Source organism: Miniopterus natalensis, chromosome 21 (assembly GCF_054644295.1).
Source record: "Miniopterus natalensis isolate mMinNat1 chromosome 21, mMinNat1.hap1, whole genome shotgun sequence".
Classification (NCBI taxonomy): domain Eukaryota; kingdom Metazoa; phylum Chordata; class Mammalia; order Chiroptera; family Miniopteridae; genus Miniopterus; species Miniopterus natalensis.
This window is the reverse complement of record NC_142101.1, coordinates 7,941,692-7,960,843: the sequence shown is the minus strand read 5'-3', so window position 1 is coordinate 7,960,843 and position 19,152 is coordinate 7,941,692. Positions and strand designations below refer to the sequence as shown.

Here is a 19,152-nt window from a genome sequence, read left to right as displayed (position 1 = left end):
TCATGAATGTGACAGGCTCTGTAATAAAAGACGCTGTTATCAGTAATGTTATCAGCATGATATATTGAAGCAGTGGGAAAACCACCAGAAAATAGCCTGGATCGCACAGTATGCGAAGGGTTATGTATGAAGCCACCAGGCTGAGCGGAGCTTTTTGGAATTTTCTCTAGCCAAGTTGCTATATAGGTCCAGCACACTAACCCGAGTCCCACTGATTTCTATCCCTGAATTCTTGTTTAGTAGTGAGCGATATTTAAACGTGTTTTTTTGAGATTGAATTAACGTCTTCGGACTTGCCTTGAAATTCACACAGGAAAGGTTCTGTGCTATTAGAAACTTGGTCCCATGTGGTTTTTAAAGCAGCTGCAAAAAACAAATGTTGCTTTCAGAAAAACACAACCCGCTTAAGTTTTTCTGGTCAAATATAACTTATTGCCAGATAAGTGATAATAGAAATATGATAGGACATAATTCAAGGCCATCAGCCAAAGCATGTAAAGTCCATGATCTGGAAGATAAAGGGATAGCTGAAAGAAAACGACTTCCAGATTATAAGACATTCAGGGAATTAAATGGCTCTAACAGATAACTTGGCTGAAATTGAGGGGAAATGAATGTCCATATTCATGCACTCCCGGGAAGAAGTAAAAATAGATAAATTCCAAATTTGTAATAAGGTAAAATAGTGAGTCCGCTCCAGTGTAAGAACTGTAAAAGTTACTGTAAACAGAGCCATTTTATTTATTTCTTTTAGAGAGAGGAAGGGAGAGAGAAACACTGATTTGTTGTTCCACTTATTTATGCATTCATTGGTTGGGATGATGCTCTAACCAACTGAGCTACCCGGTTAGGGCTTAAACAGAACCATTTTAAAACGGAGTCGGAGATGCCATCCCATAGGAACTGCCTGCACGTCCTAGTCAAACCTTTGGAAGGTTAAAACTGGACAAAATAACTTTGGACGGGGCCTGAAGCAGCACTGCATCCCAAACAACTGTTTGCAAACGTAACAAGCAAGCAAATATCACGACGACTACCACCAGACTGCAAGTTTAAAACATTCTTTAGAATTACCGTCGTTATTAGCGTACCTGCACCAGTAGAGATGCCTTGTTTCCATTGATGCGATTGTTTCCCTTCCCTTTCTCACACAGCCCCGTGCTTTGGCCTCCCAGCTGGACCGCTCTTTGGGCTCTGCCTGAACCAGTGCTGCCCGGATAGCTGTTCTTTTGGATCTCAAGTCAATGCTTGCTACCTCCCACTCTGGCCTTTTATTTTTGGGGTAACAGTATCTTCTTAAGCAAGGATTTGGGTGGAGGTAGCCTACCTGGTCCTTTGTGTATTTGATTTAACCAGTGGACCCTGTTCACAGGATGAAGAGACTAGCACGTGGTCCCTGGCTCTGACATGTTTTAAAACCTTGCGGTGGTCCGAAAAGCAGTCCTGTGTCCATCAACGTGTCATCGAGGCATTTGCCGTTTCACTTTAAGCGCAACAGGAGAGGGGGTGTGAGATGGCAGAACACAGGGTTCCTTTTACCAGATCTGTTGGGGATGGGCGATCGGTATTCCAGGCCTGGTCAGCTCTGCGGGAAGGTGGTGTTGCTTCCTGAATGCTTTTCTGAGAAGTTGGGGAGATACCACAACAGGTGCTTTTGGTAAGGATTAAACTGTCTCTGGTGTTTCGAACTGCACGAGCCATTTCAGTTATTTTTCTCGGAGGTGTTCTTGAGTCCCCACCAGAATGTAGACACCACAACAGGGAGACCTTATCTGTCTTGTGCGCTGTTGGAAGCAAGAATGCCCGGTTCAGAGTAGGGGCTCAATGACTGTTGAATGAATAAATGAATGAATGAATGAATGAATGAATGAATGAATGTTACAGAGTTTGCATTATAATCCTGTTTTACAGCTAAGATAACTGAGGCATCACAGGAAGAAATTCACTGGAGGTGATCCCCCACCACCCATAGTCTGAGATGGAATTGAGATTCATGCAACAGAGGTTTCTTTGCCTTTTGTTAAGTCTCTAATATCAATTTATGTGCGGAAGGTCAGTTACTGGATTATTAGTAATAAATGGTGCTTATGGCTATAATTTATTAAAGCTTCCCGTTACTCGTTGGTGAAACATGGCTCTAATGTTTTCAGTATAATAACTGAATATCCAAAATGATGGCCAACACTTCCACACACGTCTGACATCTTGGCTAACAGTCGCTGCCCTAGAGCTCCTCTCTCTAGCTCAGCCTGATTTTTAAACCCTACTGAGAGTCACAAACAGCATGGCCATCCCCCACGGCTGGAGGCTGCCCTGGAGCTCCTCTGGAAACCTGGGGGCTGACAGATTCAACGGCTTCGGAAAAATCCAGAGGCAAAGGAGTGGGGTACGCTTGAAGTGGGGCGCTGTCACCATGCACCTGCCCATCCCAGAACTGGGCCGAAGCGCCCACACAAAGCTCCTGCTAAATACCTGAGCCTCAATTTCTTCATCTTTAAAATGGGGTTGACTGCCCGGCTGGGTGTGGCTCAGCAGTTGAGCATCAGCCTATGATCCAGGAGATGGCAGTTCGATTCCCAGTCAAGGCACATGCCCGGGTTGCAGGCTCAATCCCCAGTCGGGGGCGTGCAGGAGGCAGCCGATCAATGACTCTCATCACTGATGTTTTCTCTCTCTCTCTCTCCCTTCCTCTCTCTGAAATCTATAAAGATATTTTTTAAAAAATGGAGGTGACTACACCAACCTCCTAGGGTAGTGTGTCAAGTGAGAGAAGTGGCACCTGGGGAAGACCCTCCCTCTCTGACTTCACGCCCGCCTGGCCCTGCGTGTGCAAGGCCCCTTGGTGTTTGAATGGTTATTTCAGGGTGCTCTCTTCTTCGTGGAAGATCAGGGAGCCCGGCTCCCACGGAGAGGCCCTTGAAATAATGGAAAACCACCCGGGCAAGTGTTCCAGCCCCGCCTCTCAGAGCCGGGCCACCAGCTCTAACACTTTGCCAGCCGGGTGCTGAACTAATGGCGAAATCCCAGGCGCTGTGGCAGGCAGACGACAGTCTGGGGAGGGCCACCTCTTGGTGATGCGGCCGGGGAGTCTGCCGGTGGATGAAGCCAGCGTCCTCCAGACGCTTTCTGCTCGGCTGCAGGCGGGCTCCCTGAGGACGCTGACTCCTTCCTGCATCCGGGGCTGGTTACCCCAGATGCTGCCCGGGCTGCGCTCTGCTCTCCGCTCCCACACCCAGGGAGGGGGGTGATGGACGAGAGGGAGCCTGGCCTACTGGGCAGACCAGCCGGAGCACGGTGTGATGGGAGGGCAGTGCTCATGACAGAGACGAGAAAGGGCAAGGCAAGACGGTTTTACAGATGTACTGTTGGCAGAAAATGTGCTTTGCTATTTTGAGGGGTTGGGTTATTTTTCCGGTTGTAGGGAGAACTTTCACTGAGACAACCATGGTCTGTGTCCAAGTCCAGGCAAGTGCGAGGCTCTCTGTGTCTAAGGGACAGAATCATCTTCTCTGGGCATAGCCATGGGACCCACAAGGTTGGGCCCTTCTGTCCACCGATGTCATTTATATATATATATATATATATATATATATATATATAATTTTTTTTTTTTTTGATTGATTTGAGAGAGGGAGAGGGAGAGAGAGAGAAACATCGATTGGCTGCCTCCTACCAGGGATCAAGCCCGAAGCCCCAGCATATGCCCTGAACGGGAATTGAACCGACTACATTTTGGTGTCTGGGACGACGCCCTAGCAGCTGAGCCACACCAGCTGGGGTAATGGATATCATTCTTTGAGTAGCAAAGATAACCGGCTTAACTGCTCTGGGAAAAATGCTAAAAGACCAACAAAAATCTTCTACCTGCCTGAACTTTTACATTTAGTAAAGCCTCTGAGATTTTCAGTCCTCTAGAAAAATATAAACAACTCTAGAAGCAATTCATTGTTTTTTTCCCTTCACCTGACATATCTGACATTATACTTGCGTGTTCTGGCCTCCAAATCCATAAGCGGAATCCCTGCTCCCCAGTGTGATGGTATTTGGATCCGCCAGCACCTTAGACTTGGGCTCCCCAGTTTCCAGAGCTGTGAGCAATGAAGGTTTGCTGTTTAAGTCGCCCAGTCTGTGGTACTCTTGTTATCGCAGCCCCTGGACAACTTCGGATCCTTATCAACAGGAGAAGGCAGGGACTTAACTTTGCATAACAAATCTTACCCTGGTATACTGTGCTTTTCCTGGTAGCCAGCCATCACTTTTCTCCTACAAACCTTTCTTCTGTTTTTAGCTGAAGGTGGTATTTAAGCCAGAGTCTAAGCCACCTCAGAGAGTTCCTCATTTTCCCCCGGGTATCTCCCTGTATATGTGAGATTTACATGTTAATCAACTTGTTTTCCTCTTGGTTATCTGTCTTTTATTACAGGAGGTGGGGCTCAGCCAAGAACTCATATGAGTAGAGAAAAACACCTTTTTCCTCCCCCACAGTTTCCATTCTTCCTTGTTTGTCTTTTATAGAAGTATTTAAAAATACACGCCCCCCCCCCCCCCCCATGGCTTCTAAATGCAAACATTATGTGGTTCTGGGCAAAAGAGGGCACAATTTCTTCCCATCCTGGAAGAAAACAATTTTGATTTACTGTTGTTGGACTTTTGTAGAGATGGTTTGTCAGACGGTAGTATAGTCTTCGTAGGAAACCCCCCTTTGCCTGAGTTAGCTTCTATAGGTTTTTACTTCTTGTTACCCAAAAGGTTCTACATACGATAAACATTTTTAAGGAATTTGATACGTACTACAAAGCTTTCCTCCAGAGAAGCCACATCTACACTGGGAGTTTCTTGAGTGTGGGTGCAGAGGCTCTTTACTGCATGGAGCTCTTGCTAGGAAACAGGTCCGCATTTGATATCAGAGCCACCAAAGGGTCGAGGCAGGCGTACGCACTTGCAAGGTATCAGCAGAGCCTGGGCTTGCATTTACGGGGTGCAATCTGTCGTCACGGTTGACGTGTGTAGGCCCAGGACCCGGAGTAGAGTGGAATTTTCCTTTCAGCGGCTGAGGCTGGGGTAATTTTCCAGACTAATTTAAAACAGAACTGTTCCTGTAAATTGCAGTGGTTCAAGCCCATTTGCAGAGGCAGAAGACCCAGGGGTCTGTTGCTGTCGCTAAGCTTGGGTTAGCACTGAGTGTTAATTCTCCTTTACGGTCCAAGGTCCCTCCAGGGAAACAAGAACGCCCAGGCCATTTCCGCAGAGCATCTGGGCATTTGGTGGCCACACCCGCGGTCTGGGCTACAGATGTTACCACCCGCTTTTCACGAGTCCCCATGCTCAGACCTTCCAGGGTTTTCTCTTTTATTAACCTGCCATCTTGCTTCTCGTGATTTCTAACCAGCTGTTTGTGTAGTCGCCAGGCTCTCTGACTTTACAGGCAAAGGAAGGAAAGAGAAGGGAAGGAGCCTCGGATATTTAATAAGGGTCTGGCTGGGCCTTCCGACCCAGGCCGCTCATTATGTTCCTTTTTTAGAGTTCTTTTCTTAATCTTCACCCGAGGATATTTTTTCCATTGCTTTTTAGAGAGAGTGGAAGGAGAGAGAGAAGGGGGAGAAAGGAGAGAGATAAACATTGATGTGAGAGAGACACACCGACTGGTTGCCTCCTGCCATACCCTGACCGGGGCTGGGGATCAAACCTGCAATCCAGGTCTGTGCCTTTGACCAGGAATCGAACCTATGACCCTCCAGAGCGCAGGCCAACGCTCTACCACTGAGCCACACCAGCAAGGGCTCCTTTTTTGAAAAGTTGAATTTATTGGGGTGAATTGGTTCATAAAACCAAACAGGTTTCAAATGTACAACTCAATAAAACATCGTCTGCACACTGCATTGCCCCACACAAAGTCTCATTCCATCGCCATTTCCTCCCTTTGCCCTCCTCCACCTATACCCCCCTCCACCCTTTCCCTCTGGCTATCGCCACACTGTGTCTGTGTCTATGTGTTATCTATACGTTTTTTGGTTAACCCAACTAAAATAAACTGATGAGCAAAATAGAAATAGAGGCATGGATACATGGATCACATCCTTTTAAAAGCTCCTCTGCAGTTCATTAGCCTCTAGGGTATCTGCCAAGTGACACCCTGCAAGAACTGCCCCATTTACAACAAGTAGGGAACCTCTCTACTGCCCAAAGTTAGCAAGTTGGGGGATGCTTTTCCCGGGCCTTAAAACTAGCTTATTTAAAATGCTCCAATCCCAAATTAATGAAAATAAATTGGGACTAGAAGTCTGTCAGGGCACCGCCTGAATCATGTGTCTGCACCTGAGAGAAGAGCTCCCTGTGCCCTGCAGGGCGTCTCGCTGAGCCTCCCTAACCAAGGCACTTTCAAAGACACTCGTCAGATGCCCGTGCCTGGTGCCCTCGCCCTCTCGCAGCCCTTCTCTCCCTTGACCGTAATTACCGATTTCCTCCAGACAGCCGCTCTGGATCAGACTCCACGGTTCAAATCCCAGCTCCGCTCTCTGCTGGCCGTGTGATCTTAGGTAGGTCTCCTGTTTTCTCCATTTTATTTCCCACTCCACGTGTCTCACAGGATTAACTGAGAGACTGGCTACAAGGAGGTGCCTAGCACAGTGCTGGCAAATGTAAATGCTCAACTATGCTGAGCTACTGTCATCGTTTACTTGTCTATCTCCTGGACTCGGCTATGAGTGGGCACAGACTGCGTCTTTTTCAGTTTTGTTCCCCAGCACTTAGCTCAGTGCCAGGCACTTACGGTGGACGCTCCATAAACACTTGCGGGTGGGATGGATGGGATGCATGAGTGAGCTAGAGACAGACACGCTTTTGTAAGCAGTGCTCGGTGGCCCACCTTCTCTTCCTTGTGTTGGACAGCCACCTGCAACACCGAGAGAGGAGGGAGAAGGGATTCATAACTGAAAATACCTACAGGATCTGTTCTCTAATGGTGCAAATGGCCACAGATCTAGCCATAAGCAAAAAGAAATAGTTGAGAAGCTTATGTGCAGTAAAAACAAAGAGATGGGCCACATGACTTCAAGCCTTTGGGTCAAGGTTACCTCTTGGGGACACATGGGCTGCTATGAGATTGGGGGGAGTACGTGGAGAGCTTCCATTGCATTGCTGATGTTTTCTTAAGCCAGGTGGGGTCACCTAGGTGTTTGCGTATCATTTCTACACTCTGTGTGTTTCAAATACTTCTTAATAAATCAAAAGTAACAGCCAAAGATCATGAAGGCAGTTCAGAAATAAAATACTAACGGCCAGTAAACACTAGAGATGTTAAAATGGGACGGGAGGGAGGGAGTGATCCAGAGAGAGATAGACACAGAGATAGAGAGGGAGGGAGAGACCAAGCGGGAAGAAACCCTGGACAAAGCAGATAACAGCTCTCCCAGCAGGAGGCAGCTCTGCCAGGAGAAAGCTCTTTTCTCCAGGCTGGTCCCAGCACAGGAGGCAATGAGTCAGAGCCATAAGCTTTGCCTCTAACTCCTGAGTGAAAGACAGAGCAGGGGACTTGAAAGGCTTTCCTAAGAGTGCCGAGTTTTGCTTGTCTTCTCCGAGGAAAAGGGGGGGGGGGGAGGAGCAAAGTTTCGACTGTGACATTATTTCTGGCCCGTATGCCCAACACAGCCTGGGGTGAGGAAAGTCGGACCGAACTATCATTCTGCCGGCCAGTTTTTCCGTGGCTGGTTCCCCTGCATCTGCCACATGGGATTCAAATTGCAGAGGCCGTTTGAGAAAGGTCCTTGTCAGTGTAAAAGCCTTGGTAGTTAAGCCAGATGCACATTAAAAGGAGAAACAATTTTAAATTGGCTCTGATTTCTCTCTGAAAGAGTTTTTTAAATTGGCTAATTAGAGATGATTTAAGAATTTGTAGTTGGCTCGCTACGCAACAAATACAAATTTTAGAGCTGGAAGAAACACTGGATTGTGTGGTTTCACAATTTCAGTTTCCAGGTAAGTTAAGGCCAGGGGACCGTGACTGCTTCATGGGAGGTGGCGGGGCTGGTTTTGGAACCAGGTCTCCTGACTGGAAACTCTGCAGCCTTTCACGGACCTTCCTCAGCTCTAGAGCAGCCTCAGGGGTTACCCAACTGTGGAACCTCGCAGGGTCCTCTGCCACGTACTTGAGGACATTCTGGTGTCCCCATGGGTGGCAGAAGCACTCCCCACTTTCTTCTCCTGCCTACATGCACCTGCAACATCGACTCCAAGACTGACCTCGGGATGAGGTGTCCAAGTTCATTGTTGCAATCATAGAACTAAGCATTTCGGTATTTCTAATAGGATAATTACATGATAATTACATTACTTGCATGAGGAGAAACTGGACTATTTAAATAAAAATTAAAATGTAGTAATTTGGAGTTGGTAAACTAAGTTTCAAGAAAAATATACTCTAATTCTGGGGTTTGGACATATTGTGACCTTTTAGAAAAGGAAGCTAATTTATTTCAACCACGTCGGTAATTCATAAATGGGTATCTCATGATTTAAAAATCTTAAAAAGTTGGTAATAAAGTGAGGAAAAGTCCTCGATAAGATGGAAGGATCTGACTTTGAGATAGTAAGTAAAAAGAGGAAAAAGTTAAAAAACAAAACCCGTTCCTTTCCACTTTCTCTAACTTCAGCACCTGTCTTGCTTTGCGATGCTGCAGAGCAATGGGAGGCAGCTCCTCTGTGGTTCAAGGTCTTCAGTGGACAGACCCGCTGGGTCAGAGCTTGAGAGGGCAAAGGAATGTAACAGGCACAGAAGGTTCTGCATGGTACGGCGCCAAGTTTTCTCTGAGTTTTGAGAAGAGCCTGAGAATGAAACCTCTGGCCCCCCAGACGGGTGGGCAGGGCAGGCCCTGGGTCAGAGAGGACCAGAGTGGACCAGGTGGCATCCTAGCACCCTGGCTTCCGCAGCCAGGCGACCTTGGAGATCACTGACTTCCCAGAGCCCCAGGTACCTCACCTGCAAATGAAAATAGTGACTCTTGTCTTTCATGAGCACGTTAGTCTCAGGAGAAAACTGAGCTGTGGATGTGAACTCTGTATGCAAAATGAGGTGAGCCCGACGATTTAGATCATTCTCGCCTTCTCCTTCCCTGGTCATCAAAGAGATGAGAGCATGAGCCACATGTTGGTGGCTGTTTTGAAGCCCATGTCAGTACCCAGAATGACATTTGTCGAAAGGGCAAGTTTTCTGCCAAGCCTTGCAGATAATTGGCTAATGTCCAGTGTTATTACATCCCCCAGGAACACAGATCCCATGAGGCAAGCTGTGCATGTCTCCAACACAAAAACTAACAGCAGACAGCAGTGACTGGTTTAACACTCTAACAAAGAAAAATGCAGACGATTTGGAAATGGCAATAGTTTAATGAACCCATTTTCTCGTGGTCATTTACCCTGTCTGAAAAAAATAATCAGTAAGTTCCTGAATGTTCTTATACCTGAAAGTGAAACTAGTTCACAAAATGAAAACATACATAATCCAGTGTCTAAAACCAGTGACTTAGAGAAATCACCCCTGTTTATTTTTTCCAACAAAGAGAAAAAAAAAACATGGATCAATAATTCAGTGTTTGGGTCACTGGCAAATACTGTCTGCATCGTTTAAAACAGTGTCCTGGCTACGAGCTCGCGGCACATGCTGATGGCCACGAACCCCCCCAGTTCAGGCAGCGGGAACCCACTCACGAAGGCCATGCAAGCTGGAAACAGGTGCCCAATCCCAATGTGCATAAAAAGAGTCATGGGAAAAAATGCAGGTCTTTAAAGGAATGGAAATAACCCTGTTCTGTTATTGGTTTTGTTCCTTTTCATTATTAATTTTTGGTTTTCGAAGTAAACTTTTTTGCTGTGAGGAGGGAGCTGTATGCAGGCCACTGGCTAATCCACACGCCCCCCCTCCCAGACCTTAGAGCTTTCCCCCCGCAAAATCCTCTTTCATGATTTCTGTTATGGTTCAAAAAGTAAATGATTTCAAGTATTCAATTCCTATCAAAAATTGGTATCAAAAGTAATAAAGGACCTAATTTCTTTATAATTCCACATTTTAAAAAATAACTTAAGAAGCAAGAGGTCCGGCCCTTTACTTGTATAAATACCACAGCGGGACTAGAGTTTCTTAAGACAGCGTGGAGAGGAGTCCGTGTTTAGCACCTCGATCATGGCTCTTAACGTCGGGAACGTTTCCGATACTGACGGAAGAGTCTTGTAAGAAGGTGAAATACTAAAAAAGAACAAAAAGAAGGGATGTGAACATAGTTTTACAAAAAGGCAAAGCTTATGTTATATTTATTCCTATTAAATATTCACTCTCCAACACCCCATACACATAATGTCAGACAATCACTACAGAAAAGAGGAGGGGCCATGGGCAGGCAGATCCTTCCAAGCAATGGACTGAGGTGTCAGACGGCTCATGTTGGAGCTGCTCAGAAGTTCAACCAGAGTCTTTGGGAAAAAATTAAACTGATCTACACACAACTGTTATGCACATGTGTCCCACGGGTGAGCACACTGGACCTGGAATCAGAAGACGCAGGTTTCAGGTGCTGCCTCACTGGCTTTAGTCACTTCCAGGTCATGCCCCTTACCTGGAGCAACAGGAGCAGCACTAACGCGCGGAGTTACCATGAGCACAGTGTGAGATAACACGCGTCAAAGTACCGTGTAAACGGTTCCTGTGCAGTGTAAGGAGGGTGGTATTCCTTCCTTAAGGAACTGCTGAAAGGTGAACACTGTAAAGTCAGGTAAGAAGCAGAAGGGCTCTGATCTCAAGGCCACTTTACTATAACATGTGAGAAATAGTAAACCTGAAACAGGAATATACGGGAAAAGGGGGTAGCTGTTAACGATTGTATGACAAAGCTAATGGGACGCTAATGACTGAATGGAGTGTGCTACAGACAAGAACTTCTCTGTCTTACAGGCTATAAAATGCCTGGCAATTTTAGAGTGGTTCCTCTGTCAAATAAACATGGAAGGCAACGCCGTGGTGGTTCTAGTGGAAAAAACACGAGGAAGGGGCAGGAATAAATATGGTTACATAGTGAATCTGTTTATTCTTTGCTAACCACTGGAACAGCCATGAGCTTAGCTTCACCCTGAGTTCATGCGCCCCTTCCTCTGTGCTGCTTCTGGAAGCCAGAGCCAGGAGATCAGAGTCGGCTGAGCACAGTGAGCGTCGGATAATTTTGGGTTACTGCTCACTGACTTACACGCATCTGTCACCTAAATTAGAACCAAGTCCACCTGCTCAGAATCTAGAGAGCAGGAAAAATGCAGCTGAACAGGCAACGTGCTACCGCTGGGAATAAGTCTGCAATGGGCTCAGCTCACAGCTTTCAGATTCACTCCTGAATGCTGCACTAAGAGTTGGGGATAAAGGTAAATTAGCTAAGAGAAAGGAGTGTCTGATTACATAAATAAGACATTTGTAACTTTCTTTCACAAACTAGTTTTTTAAAAAGATTTTTTTTGCTTTTTAGAAAGAGAGAGAAACATCTATCAGCTGCCTCCTCCACGCCCCCTGCTGGGAATTAAGCCCAAACCCCCAGTATGTGCCCTGACCGGGAATCGAACCAGCGGCCTCTTAGTGCCTGGGAGGGCGCCCAACCAACCGAGCCACACTGGCCAGGGCAGGTTTCTTTACTTTCATTCATTACTTGTTTTCACCCGTACACGCACCCTTGAAGGGATCATCTACAACAGCAAAACCCTTTACCCTTTAAATTCACTGGATAAAGTAACTCAAGGAGATGAGTCAACTCGTTTCTCAGTAGCTCCAAAGTGACAGGCAGTCCCTCCTCCCTCTTCAGCTGCAACATCCTTTTGCTGACCCCCATCGAGTACTGACCTTCTCAAGTTCATCCAGCTTTTGGCTATTTTGCTGAAGGCCTCTGAACCAGGGGCTGTCATAGCTTCAAAGTCAACCAACTGAGAAAGACAGACATTTAGGGGTGTGAGTGAGTATGGGGCAGAGAGGCTCACTTTGACATCTCTTCAACTCGTGTGTCTTAACACAACCATAGGCTGGGTTTAAACACAACCAACCATCTCCCCTGCCAGATCCACGTACCTTGCCTTTGGGAATTTTCCCTGCTACTTCCTTTCCGCTTGCCATCAGCGCCCCCACGATCACGGAGTAAGCTATCACACTGTTTAAAGGAAGAATACAGTTACTGAGCTCACCGTGGATTTCCCATCATAAAAGGTGGCACTGTCATTCTTTTAAGAATTCCTTGGACAGGAAACATAAGATTACTTTCATTTGGTTTAAAAAGTATTTACTAATTGACCACTAAAAAAGTATTTTACTGATTTAGTAACTTAAGGGTAAGAATATTCTTTTTTGGAGGAAAAAAGTGCTTCTATTAGGACATTTCTTTCCACTTAGTTTTTTGATTCTTGTGAAATAATGAATTAGAAAATATGTCTGTTTATATTTTTAACAACCCCATGTGGCTTGGCTTAAAAATGCATATCTACAATATACTTTGTAAATACCAACAGATTAATCCTGTCCCTTAAGCATTAAAAACTTCAGCCTTGAAAGAAAAGTTTACATTTTACAGGAACAGTCTCCTCCGGGATGTGCTACCAGACAGGTTTGAAAACTGATATGTTGTATCAGTTTCCTTCCTGGCACATAACAGACTCGCTCTTGATTCTAACATCTGTTACACCCGAGTGTGCCCCTGGGCCGGCGCCCCAGAACGAGATAACTCTGGCCTCTGACAGGGACGAGAGACAGGTCCACACGCAGTAGGCAGGCCCCAAAGGACACAAGTCGTTCCTGGGGCTCACCTGCCAGGGAAGACCTCACAGAGGCCCCAGCAGGTGCGCTGCCTCTTCCAGGAAGTGCAAGCAAAAAAAGAACATGTTTTTCAATGTAAAAGCTTTTAAATTGTAGGACAGCACTCACCTGGATCCTCGGGAGAGTGGCATTAAATTATAAAAGTAATAAACTAAGGATAAGATTAAGTTGCAAACAGCATCAGCCTCCTAGAAAAAAAAGACACATGTCCATGAACTTAAGACACCAGATGACAGGACACAGAGCCCATGGGAATCTGCCCTCACCCTTCTGGGTACTCGATGCTCTTCTCATCCACTCCGCTAATGAAAAGGGCTCACACAGTCCAGATCAGAGCAGTGTGTTCCCAGCTGTTTTTTAAAACTGTAAACTTTTTTGATAAACATGAAAATCTCAGTCTTCTTTAATGCCGTTTGCAATGTCAAAATATATATTGAGATTAAAGTAAAACAAAGCACTCATTAATATCAATTATGCTTTCTACAAGCCTCCCTACCTCAAAATATTCCAGTAAGCCCCCCTGTGCACAGAGATTTAGGTGATAAATATGTATAAAAACTTATATGCTCAATTATATGAATTAACTGATTAAATGCAAGAGAAATAAAGTGCCTTCCTGGGGCCACGGGCACCCATTCCAGAATGTGGAGTAACCAGGCTCTCGGCCCAGTGATGACTGCAGCCACGAAGGTGACAGGCCGGATTCTGCCTCCAAGGAAGCCCCTTGAGTAGGGGTGGGCAATGGAGGGACGAGGTCATGAACCAGAAAAGGCCATTTTCATTATGGACCAAATTTTTCATTTAAATCATGGCAAAGTCCAAATTTGTGGTAACAGAGTAATAATAAATTTATTTCCCCCTCTCCAATTACTGTTACTAAATACGGGAACTGTTTCAATAAGAATATTAAAAAATTTTTGTAGATCCATTAAAGCTGATTTCAAGCATAAAATGTATAATCCCAATGAAAGGGTACAGGCCTTGGGGAGTTGACCGAGAATTGCAGGAAACACGGACAAAAGGGAGGCGAACACCTACCCCGAATTCCGATGACAGGGTGAGAACTTTCCCCTTTGCTGTCAGATCTCTGTACAGTGCGTCTATTTCCGCGTGATATGACTGTGTTCTTTCTTCTGTGGTTTGAGTTTCCACAGAAAACAGTATATTGCCAATCCTAGAAATAAAAGAATGTGTGTCAAAGGCATGTGTTATACAATCCAGAGCCAGACAAAGAAAGTAAAAAGGGAAGCAAATGGCATGCAATGTGGCACAGGCCACGCAGAGAACGGCCCCTGCATTTCTAACCACACAGATGAGATATGGGTAACAAAGGTGCAACTTTTTCACAAAATATGGTGGTTGGCTCAGTCTAACCACATGTATTATATGAACTTCACTAACACAGGAGGACACAACTACACACAGCAAAGAATGTATGTAAACCCTCAGAAAACATTTATCAGGCAGCCACCCTGTTAGATTGGGGATCAGGGCCCAGAACTGAGTGCAGAACGTTCTGGGACTCCAGTTCCCTTTTCCTTTTTTTAAGCCTCTGCTGCATGAGCAACTCTATGCGAGGTATGGGGAGGGTGTAAATTTGATGCCACAGGTATTTATTGCACAATGCCAGTAACAGAAACGCTGAACGTGGTCCTCAGATGCTAGAAGGAACACAGCACAGCTGCTGCCTTTTGAGGGAGGTAGAAACAAGGCACGAACTATTAGGAGACTGTGCTCAGACGACAGCACAGTTCATCCTTCTCAAAAGAGAGAAATCAGCCCTGGCCAGTTTGCTCAGCGGTTAGAGCATCAGCCCACGGACTGAAGGGTCCCAGATTTGATTCCGGCCAAAGGCATGTACCTCGGCTGCAGGCTTGATCCCCGGCCCCGGCTGGGACTCGTGCGGTATGCAACCAATCGATGTGTCTCTCTCCCATCGATGTTTCTCTCTCCCTCCCTCCCATTATCTCTGAAAAGCAACAGAAAAACTATCCTGGGGTGAGGATTAAAAAAGAAGAAAAAAAAGAGGGAGATCAGATCTATGTAGAAGATGTGAGAGCCCAGGAAATGCTTCTTGAAAGAAGCGGCCTAAACTTGGGTCTTAAAGGTCAAAATGGGAGTGACAGAGGCTCAGGATAGGAGGTGGGAGGTGACCTCGGGGAGCAAGCAGTCAGCTGAATCAGCAGGCCAGGTTCCAACAGGACATGCTTCAGGTAAAGCTGGAAATATCAGTCGAGGCCACATTATGAAAGGCCTCAAATGCCTGGCAGGGGAGCAGGTTTTGGCATCAACAGGCAACGCAATGTATGGACCGGATGGGGGGGTTAATTTCTAGAGCCAGGGGAACACCCAGTGGAGTGGAGCCTTAGGTACACGGATGGGGCACTGGGAAGCCACTAGGAGACGGGAAGCCAACATACCAGCCCGAGTCTATGTGAGGGGTTAGAGGCCCTGAACCAGCAAGGCAAGGATGGGGTGACAGTGAGGAAAGATGCTGCATTTGGGGGGAAGGAATTTCATGTGGTCTCAGTAATTCCATTTCTGCCTGGGAATGTAACCTGAGGATATCTGTATCTGTATCTATACCACTGGTGGGTGAAAAGGTGGGAAACACTTTTATAATAATAGCAAACCCTGGAATTCCTTTTTGGGGGAGAATGACCTTTACTGGGAAAGTACTTTGATAAGTAGGTGGCCTGGGGTAGAGATCCAGACCTCAAGGATGTGGAAGTCACAAAATCTGGGAGCTGCTACACGGCTGTTTGCTTGTGAAGGCGTGTGTAAGTCTTGTCATCAAACCTGACAAGCGCTCCTGCGGTTTAAGAGTAAGAGCAGGTGAAATAGTCAGAGCCCAGGAGGCAAGAAGGGGCCAGAGGACAGCAGTCAGCCCCACCGCTGAGCTGGCAGTAACCTCGGCCTCGCAGGCTGAGGAGTGTGGGCGGGGCTGGGGGAATGTGTGCGGAGGCTTGAGGTAAATCCACCCCAAATTCAAGGGACCTGGAGGCTCCCAGATGAAGGGTGGATTTTAGATATAGTTAATAAAAATGTTCCCTGCGGGGCTATTTATAGGGTGAAAAAATGGGATACACCATAAATGGTCAATAACAAAAAAGTTAGTGGGAGGAACTACAACCTCCATAAAATGAAATACTATGCAATTATTAAAAATACTGAGAAGCACAGGACATGGGAAATCTTATAAAGTGATGAGGGTAGTAAAGAAACACTGCAAAACAGTACGTGTAACTTGCTCAGCTGAGTATACTGAATTTGTGCACTGAGACCACAGTGCTCCCTAATACATTAAAACCTGTATTCTAATAACTTACAGTGGCCTTCAATTTGCCAAACTCTCATCTTTCTCATTTCATTAGTGAAAACCTTCCATAATGAACTTCAAGAACCCGTAAGAGTATTTTCCACAAACCACATTAGACATTATATTTAATATCCAGAAAATGGTTAGATTTAGCAGAGTCAGAAGTTTATCTGCTGGACTAATACTGTCTGCAGAACCTCCAGGCAACAGCACAGGTGCCCTTCCTGCACCCGCTGTCCACACCCCCATGTGGGACACGCACATACTTGTCTCCTGTGATGGTGATTGTGAATCCGTCGTATTCCTTCCCTTGATCTTTGAGGCTGGGAACTTTTGTGTTCACAGTGAACCCATCCTTTGTTTTAGTATTAAACTGCTTTCAGGGAAAAAGAAAATTCACGTTACTAGTGTAAAATTAATTGTATACCCCTAATGGCTACTTTGGGGGGTGAACTCAGACTGTGTTTTCAGGAAGGGTCACAGAAGTCCCTGACACAAGAGACTCAGCAATTAGCGACAGGACGCCTCTGCCTGTCCTCAGGCCCCAACATAAACTCTAAGCCCAGCTTACACGCAGCATGGCGCCTAAGGAGGCCGCAGAGAACTCAGCACCAAGGGCTCACAGCTCCTGGACCAGCCAGGGTGCTGCTCACTTCTGGAGCTCCCAAAGGGTTCCTCTCATGTCCATCATAATCAGCAGCAACTCTGACTTAGCAGAAGAGTTACACCCAACACCCCATAACTCAAAACACCTGTGTGCGTGCTATGCGTCTTCAAAGTGGACTCTGATTTTTCTGAAAACTGTTTAGAATTATATTTGCCAACTAGGGAGTTTCAGATACAGCTGGAGTTCACACGCCAACTGTGCAGACCACAGACAAGGATGTTACAGGAACTACACCAAGCTAAGAATGGCCCTCGGGTGGCGAGTAAGAGGCAGTTTCAGATGCTCGGCCTCTCAGCTCTGAGCAACTGAGGCCCATCAAGCTTTTCCTTTTAAACAGACACACATATAAAGTATTAAAATCTCTCTAAGCTGATTTTGTATTCTGCCCAATATAGTACATTTAAATGCCTAAAATACCCACAGGAAAGCTAAAGATTAAAGACTGAAACACATGCCAGTGTTCTTTCTATGAGGTGCATCCCAGCAGCCCTCAGCGAAGCCGTTCTGCCCTCTGGGGGACATTTGGGGAATTTATGGGAGAGTTTGGTGGCTACAGAGATTAGGTGGGTGGGAGCCAAGCCTACTCGACACCCCCACTGGACTTCCACAAAGATGGAGAACCTGTTTATAACTTAATAATTACACTTGTACACTAAATCTTAGTTCCAGTTTTAATGCACAGGGAATTTTCCAGGAATGCAAACAGCATATAAATTGAGGACAGACTGTAGCATATATTGTTGGAACTTTACTGAGAGCAGTTTACCATTTCAGAAAACCATGTCACCAAGGACATCTTTGTAGCTCATGATACCTGAGTCACCAAATAACACAGGTTTGGGGCTGCACTTGCAGCTGACAGTCACCATGATTTTACATCTAGGCGCTGGCACCTGGCTGCCTCTCCTCAGTCTTTCGATAAGGGGACCGATCACTAATGTCACGCTGAGGCTGGTTGCTGCCATTACAGTTTCCTACATACGTTATTTTTTCCTCTTTTTATGAGCTTTCACTGGAACCAGCTTTGTTTTCTTTCTTCCATTTTCCTGCCTTCTAGGGGTTTAGAAGGTGATATATCCCATCTGAATGCTTTCGGTGTTTACCTTTAATTTTTCATCTATTTAAATTTGCATTTTTCTGTCACTATCCCAGGTCAACGACCATATTCTCTCACTGAGAAGACAAACACCTCAGGAACATTTGCACGTGCTTTCCTCCTTCCCTCCCCTTCCAACGCTGCATTATCCGGTACTTTCATTCCAGGCCTTTGTATTTTTTAACGTTATGCATTCAGAATCCACTTCATTGGCTGCTCTGTCATCACTTTTCCCTGTATCTTGTGTTTCCTTCTTTCCTGGGTTCATTTGGTGAGACTATGTACGTCTGTGAATCATTTTGACACGGAGGATCTGTGCTTGAGGGAATTTCTACATAACTGTATGTTTAAAATAATTTTTATTTCACCCTCGCACCTGAACACTCGTATGCTGGTTCCAACAAATTTCCTTCATGTCTTCTAGAGTCGACTACTGCTGGAGGGAAGTCAGGTGCCAGAGGGACCCTCCTTCCTAGTATTTAATTTTTTTCTTCTCTGGAAGCTTTAAGATATTCTCTTTATTCTCTCTCTTTCTTCCTCTGTATGTATATACATATGTTAAAATATATACAACTTAAAATTTGCCATTTTAACCACCTGCAAATGTACAAATCAGTGGCATTAAGCACATTCCCAATGTTGTGCAAACATCACCATGATCCACCCACAGAACCTTTTCCATCGCACCAAACTGACTCCAGACCCGCTGCACACTAACTCTCTGCTCTCCCCCCCAGTCCCTGGCAACCACCACTCTCCTTTCTGTCTCTATTAACCTGCCTCCTCTAGGTGCCTCACGTAAGTGGATCATACAGCATTTGTCCTTTTGTGCCTGGCTCATTTCACTTAGCATAAGGCCCCCAAGGTTCATCCACGTTGCACTGTGTCAGAATTTCCTAACTTTGTAAGGCTGAATAATATTCCATCGCATGGATGGACCACATTTTGCTTATTTAGTCTTCCATCCGTGGACACCTGGGTGGCTTCCACCTCCTGGCTACTGTGAGTAATGCTGCTGTGGACATGGGTGTGCTTGTACAAGCATCTGCTCAAGTCCCTGCTTTCTATTCTTTTGGATGTATACCCAGAAGTGGAATTGCTGGATCACACGGTAATTCTACGTGCAAGTCTTTAAGAACCCTCTTTAACCTTGAAGTCCCAAGGTTTTATCAGAAAGTGTCTGGGGTCAGTATTTGGACATTCACCTCCTGAACATTTATCAGGCCCTGCACTAATCTTTTCAT

General features: G+C 45.8%; 1 protein-coding gene across 5 annotated transcripts in view; it reads right to left on the bottom strand.

Annotated features, from left to right (window-relative positions):
* Positions 1-9,361: 9,361 nt before the first annotated feature.
* Positions 9,362-19,152, bottom strand: part of TTC13 (tetratricopeptide repeat domain 13) — a 59,194-nt gene continuing 49,403 nt past the window's right edge. For 3 of the 5 annotated variants that reach the window (XM_087828967.1, XM_087828969.1, XM_087828970.1), the window contains 6 exons: positions 16,412-16,521; positions 13,865-14,000; positions 12,935-13,014; positions 12,089-12,167; positions 11,867-11,946; positions 9,362-10,237 (listed from right to left, as the gene is read on the bottom strand). In XM_087828967.1, the coding sequence (XP_087685093.1) occupies positions 10,123-10,237; positions 11,867-11,946; positions 12,089-12,167; positions 12,935-13,014; positions 13,865-14,000; positions 16,412-16,521 (600 nt within the window). In that variant the 3' untranslated portion in view covers positions 9,362-10,122. The remainder of the gene's footprint in view (positions 10,238-11,866; positions 11,947-12,088; positions 12,168-12,934; positions 13,015-13,864; positions 14,001-16,411; positions 16,522-19,152) is intronic. The other 2 variants (XM_087828968.1, XM_087828971.1) reach the window with 1 other exon arrangement.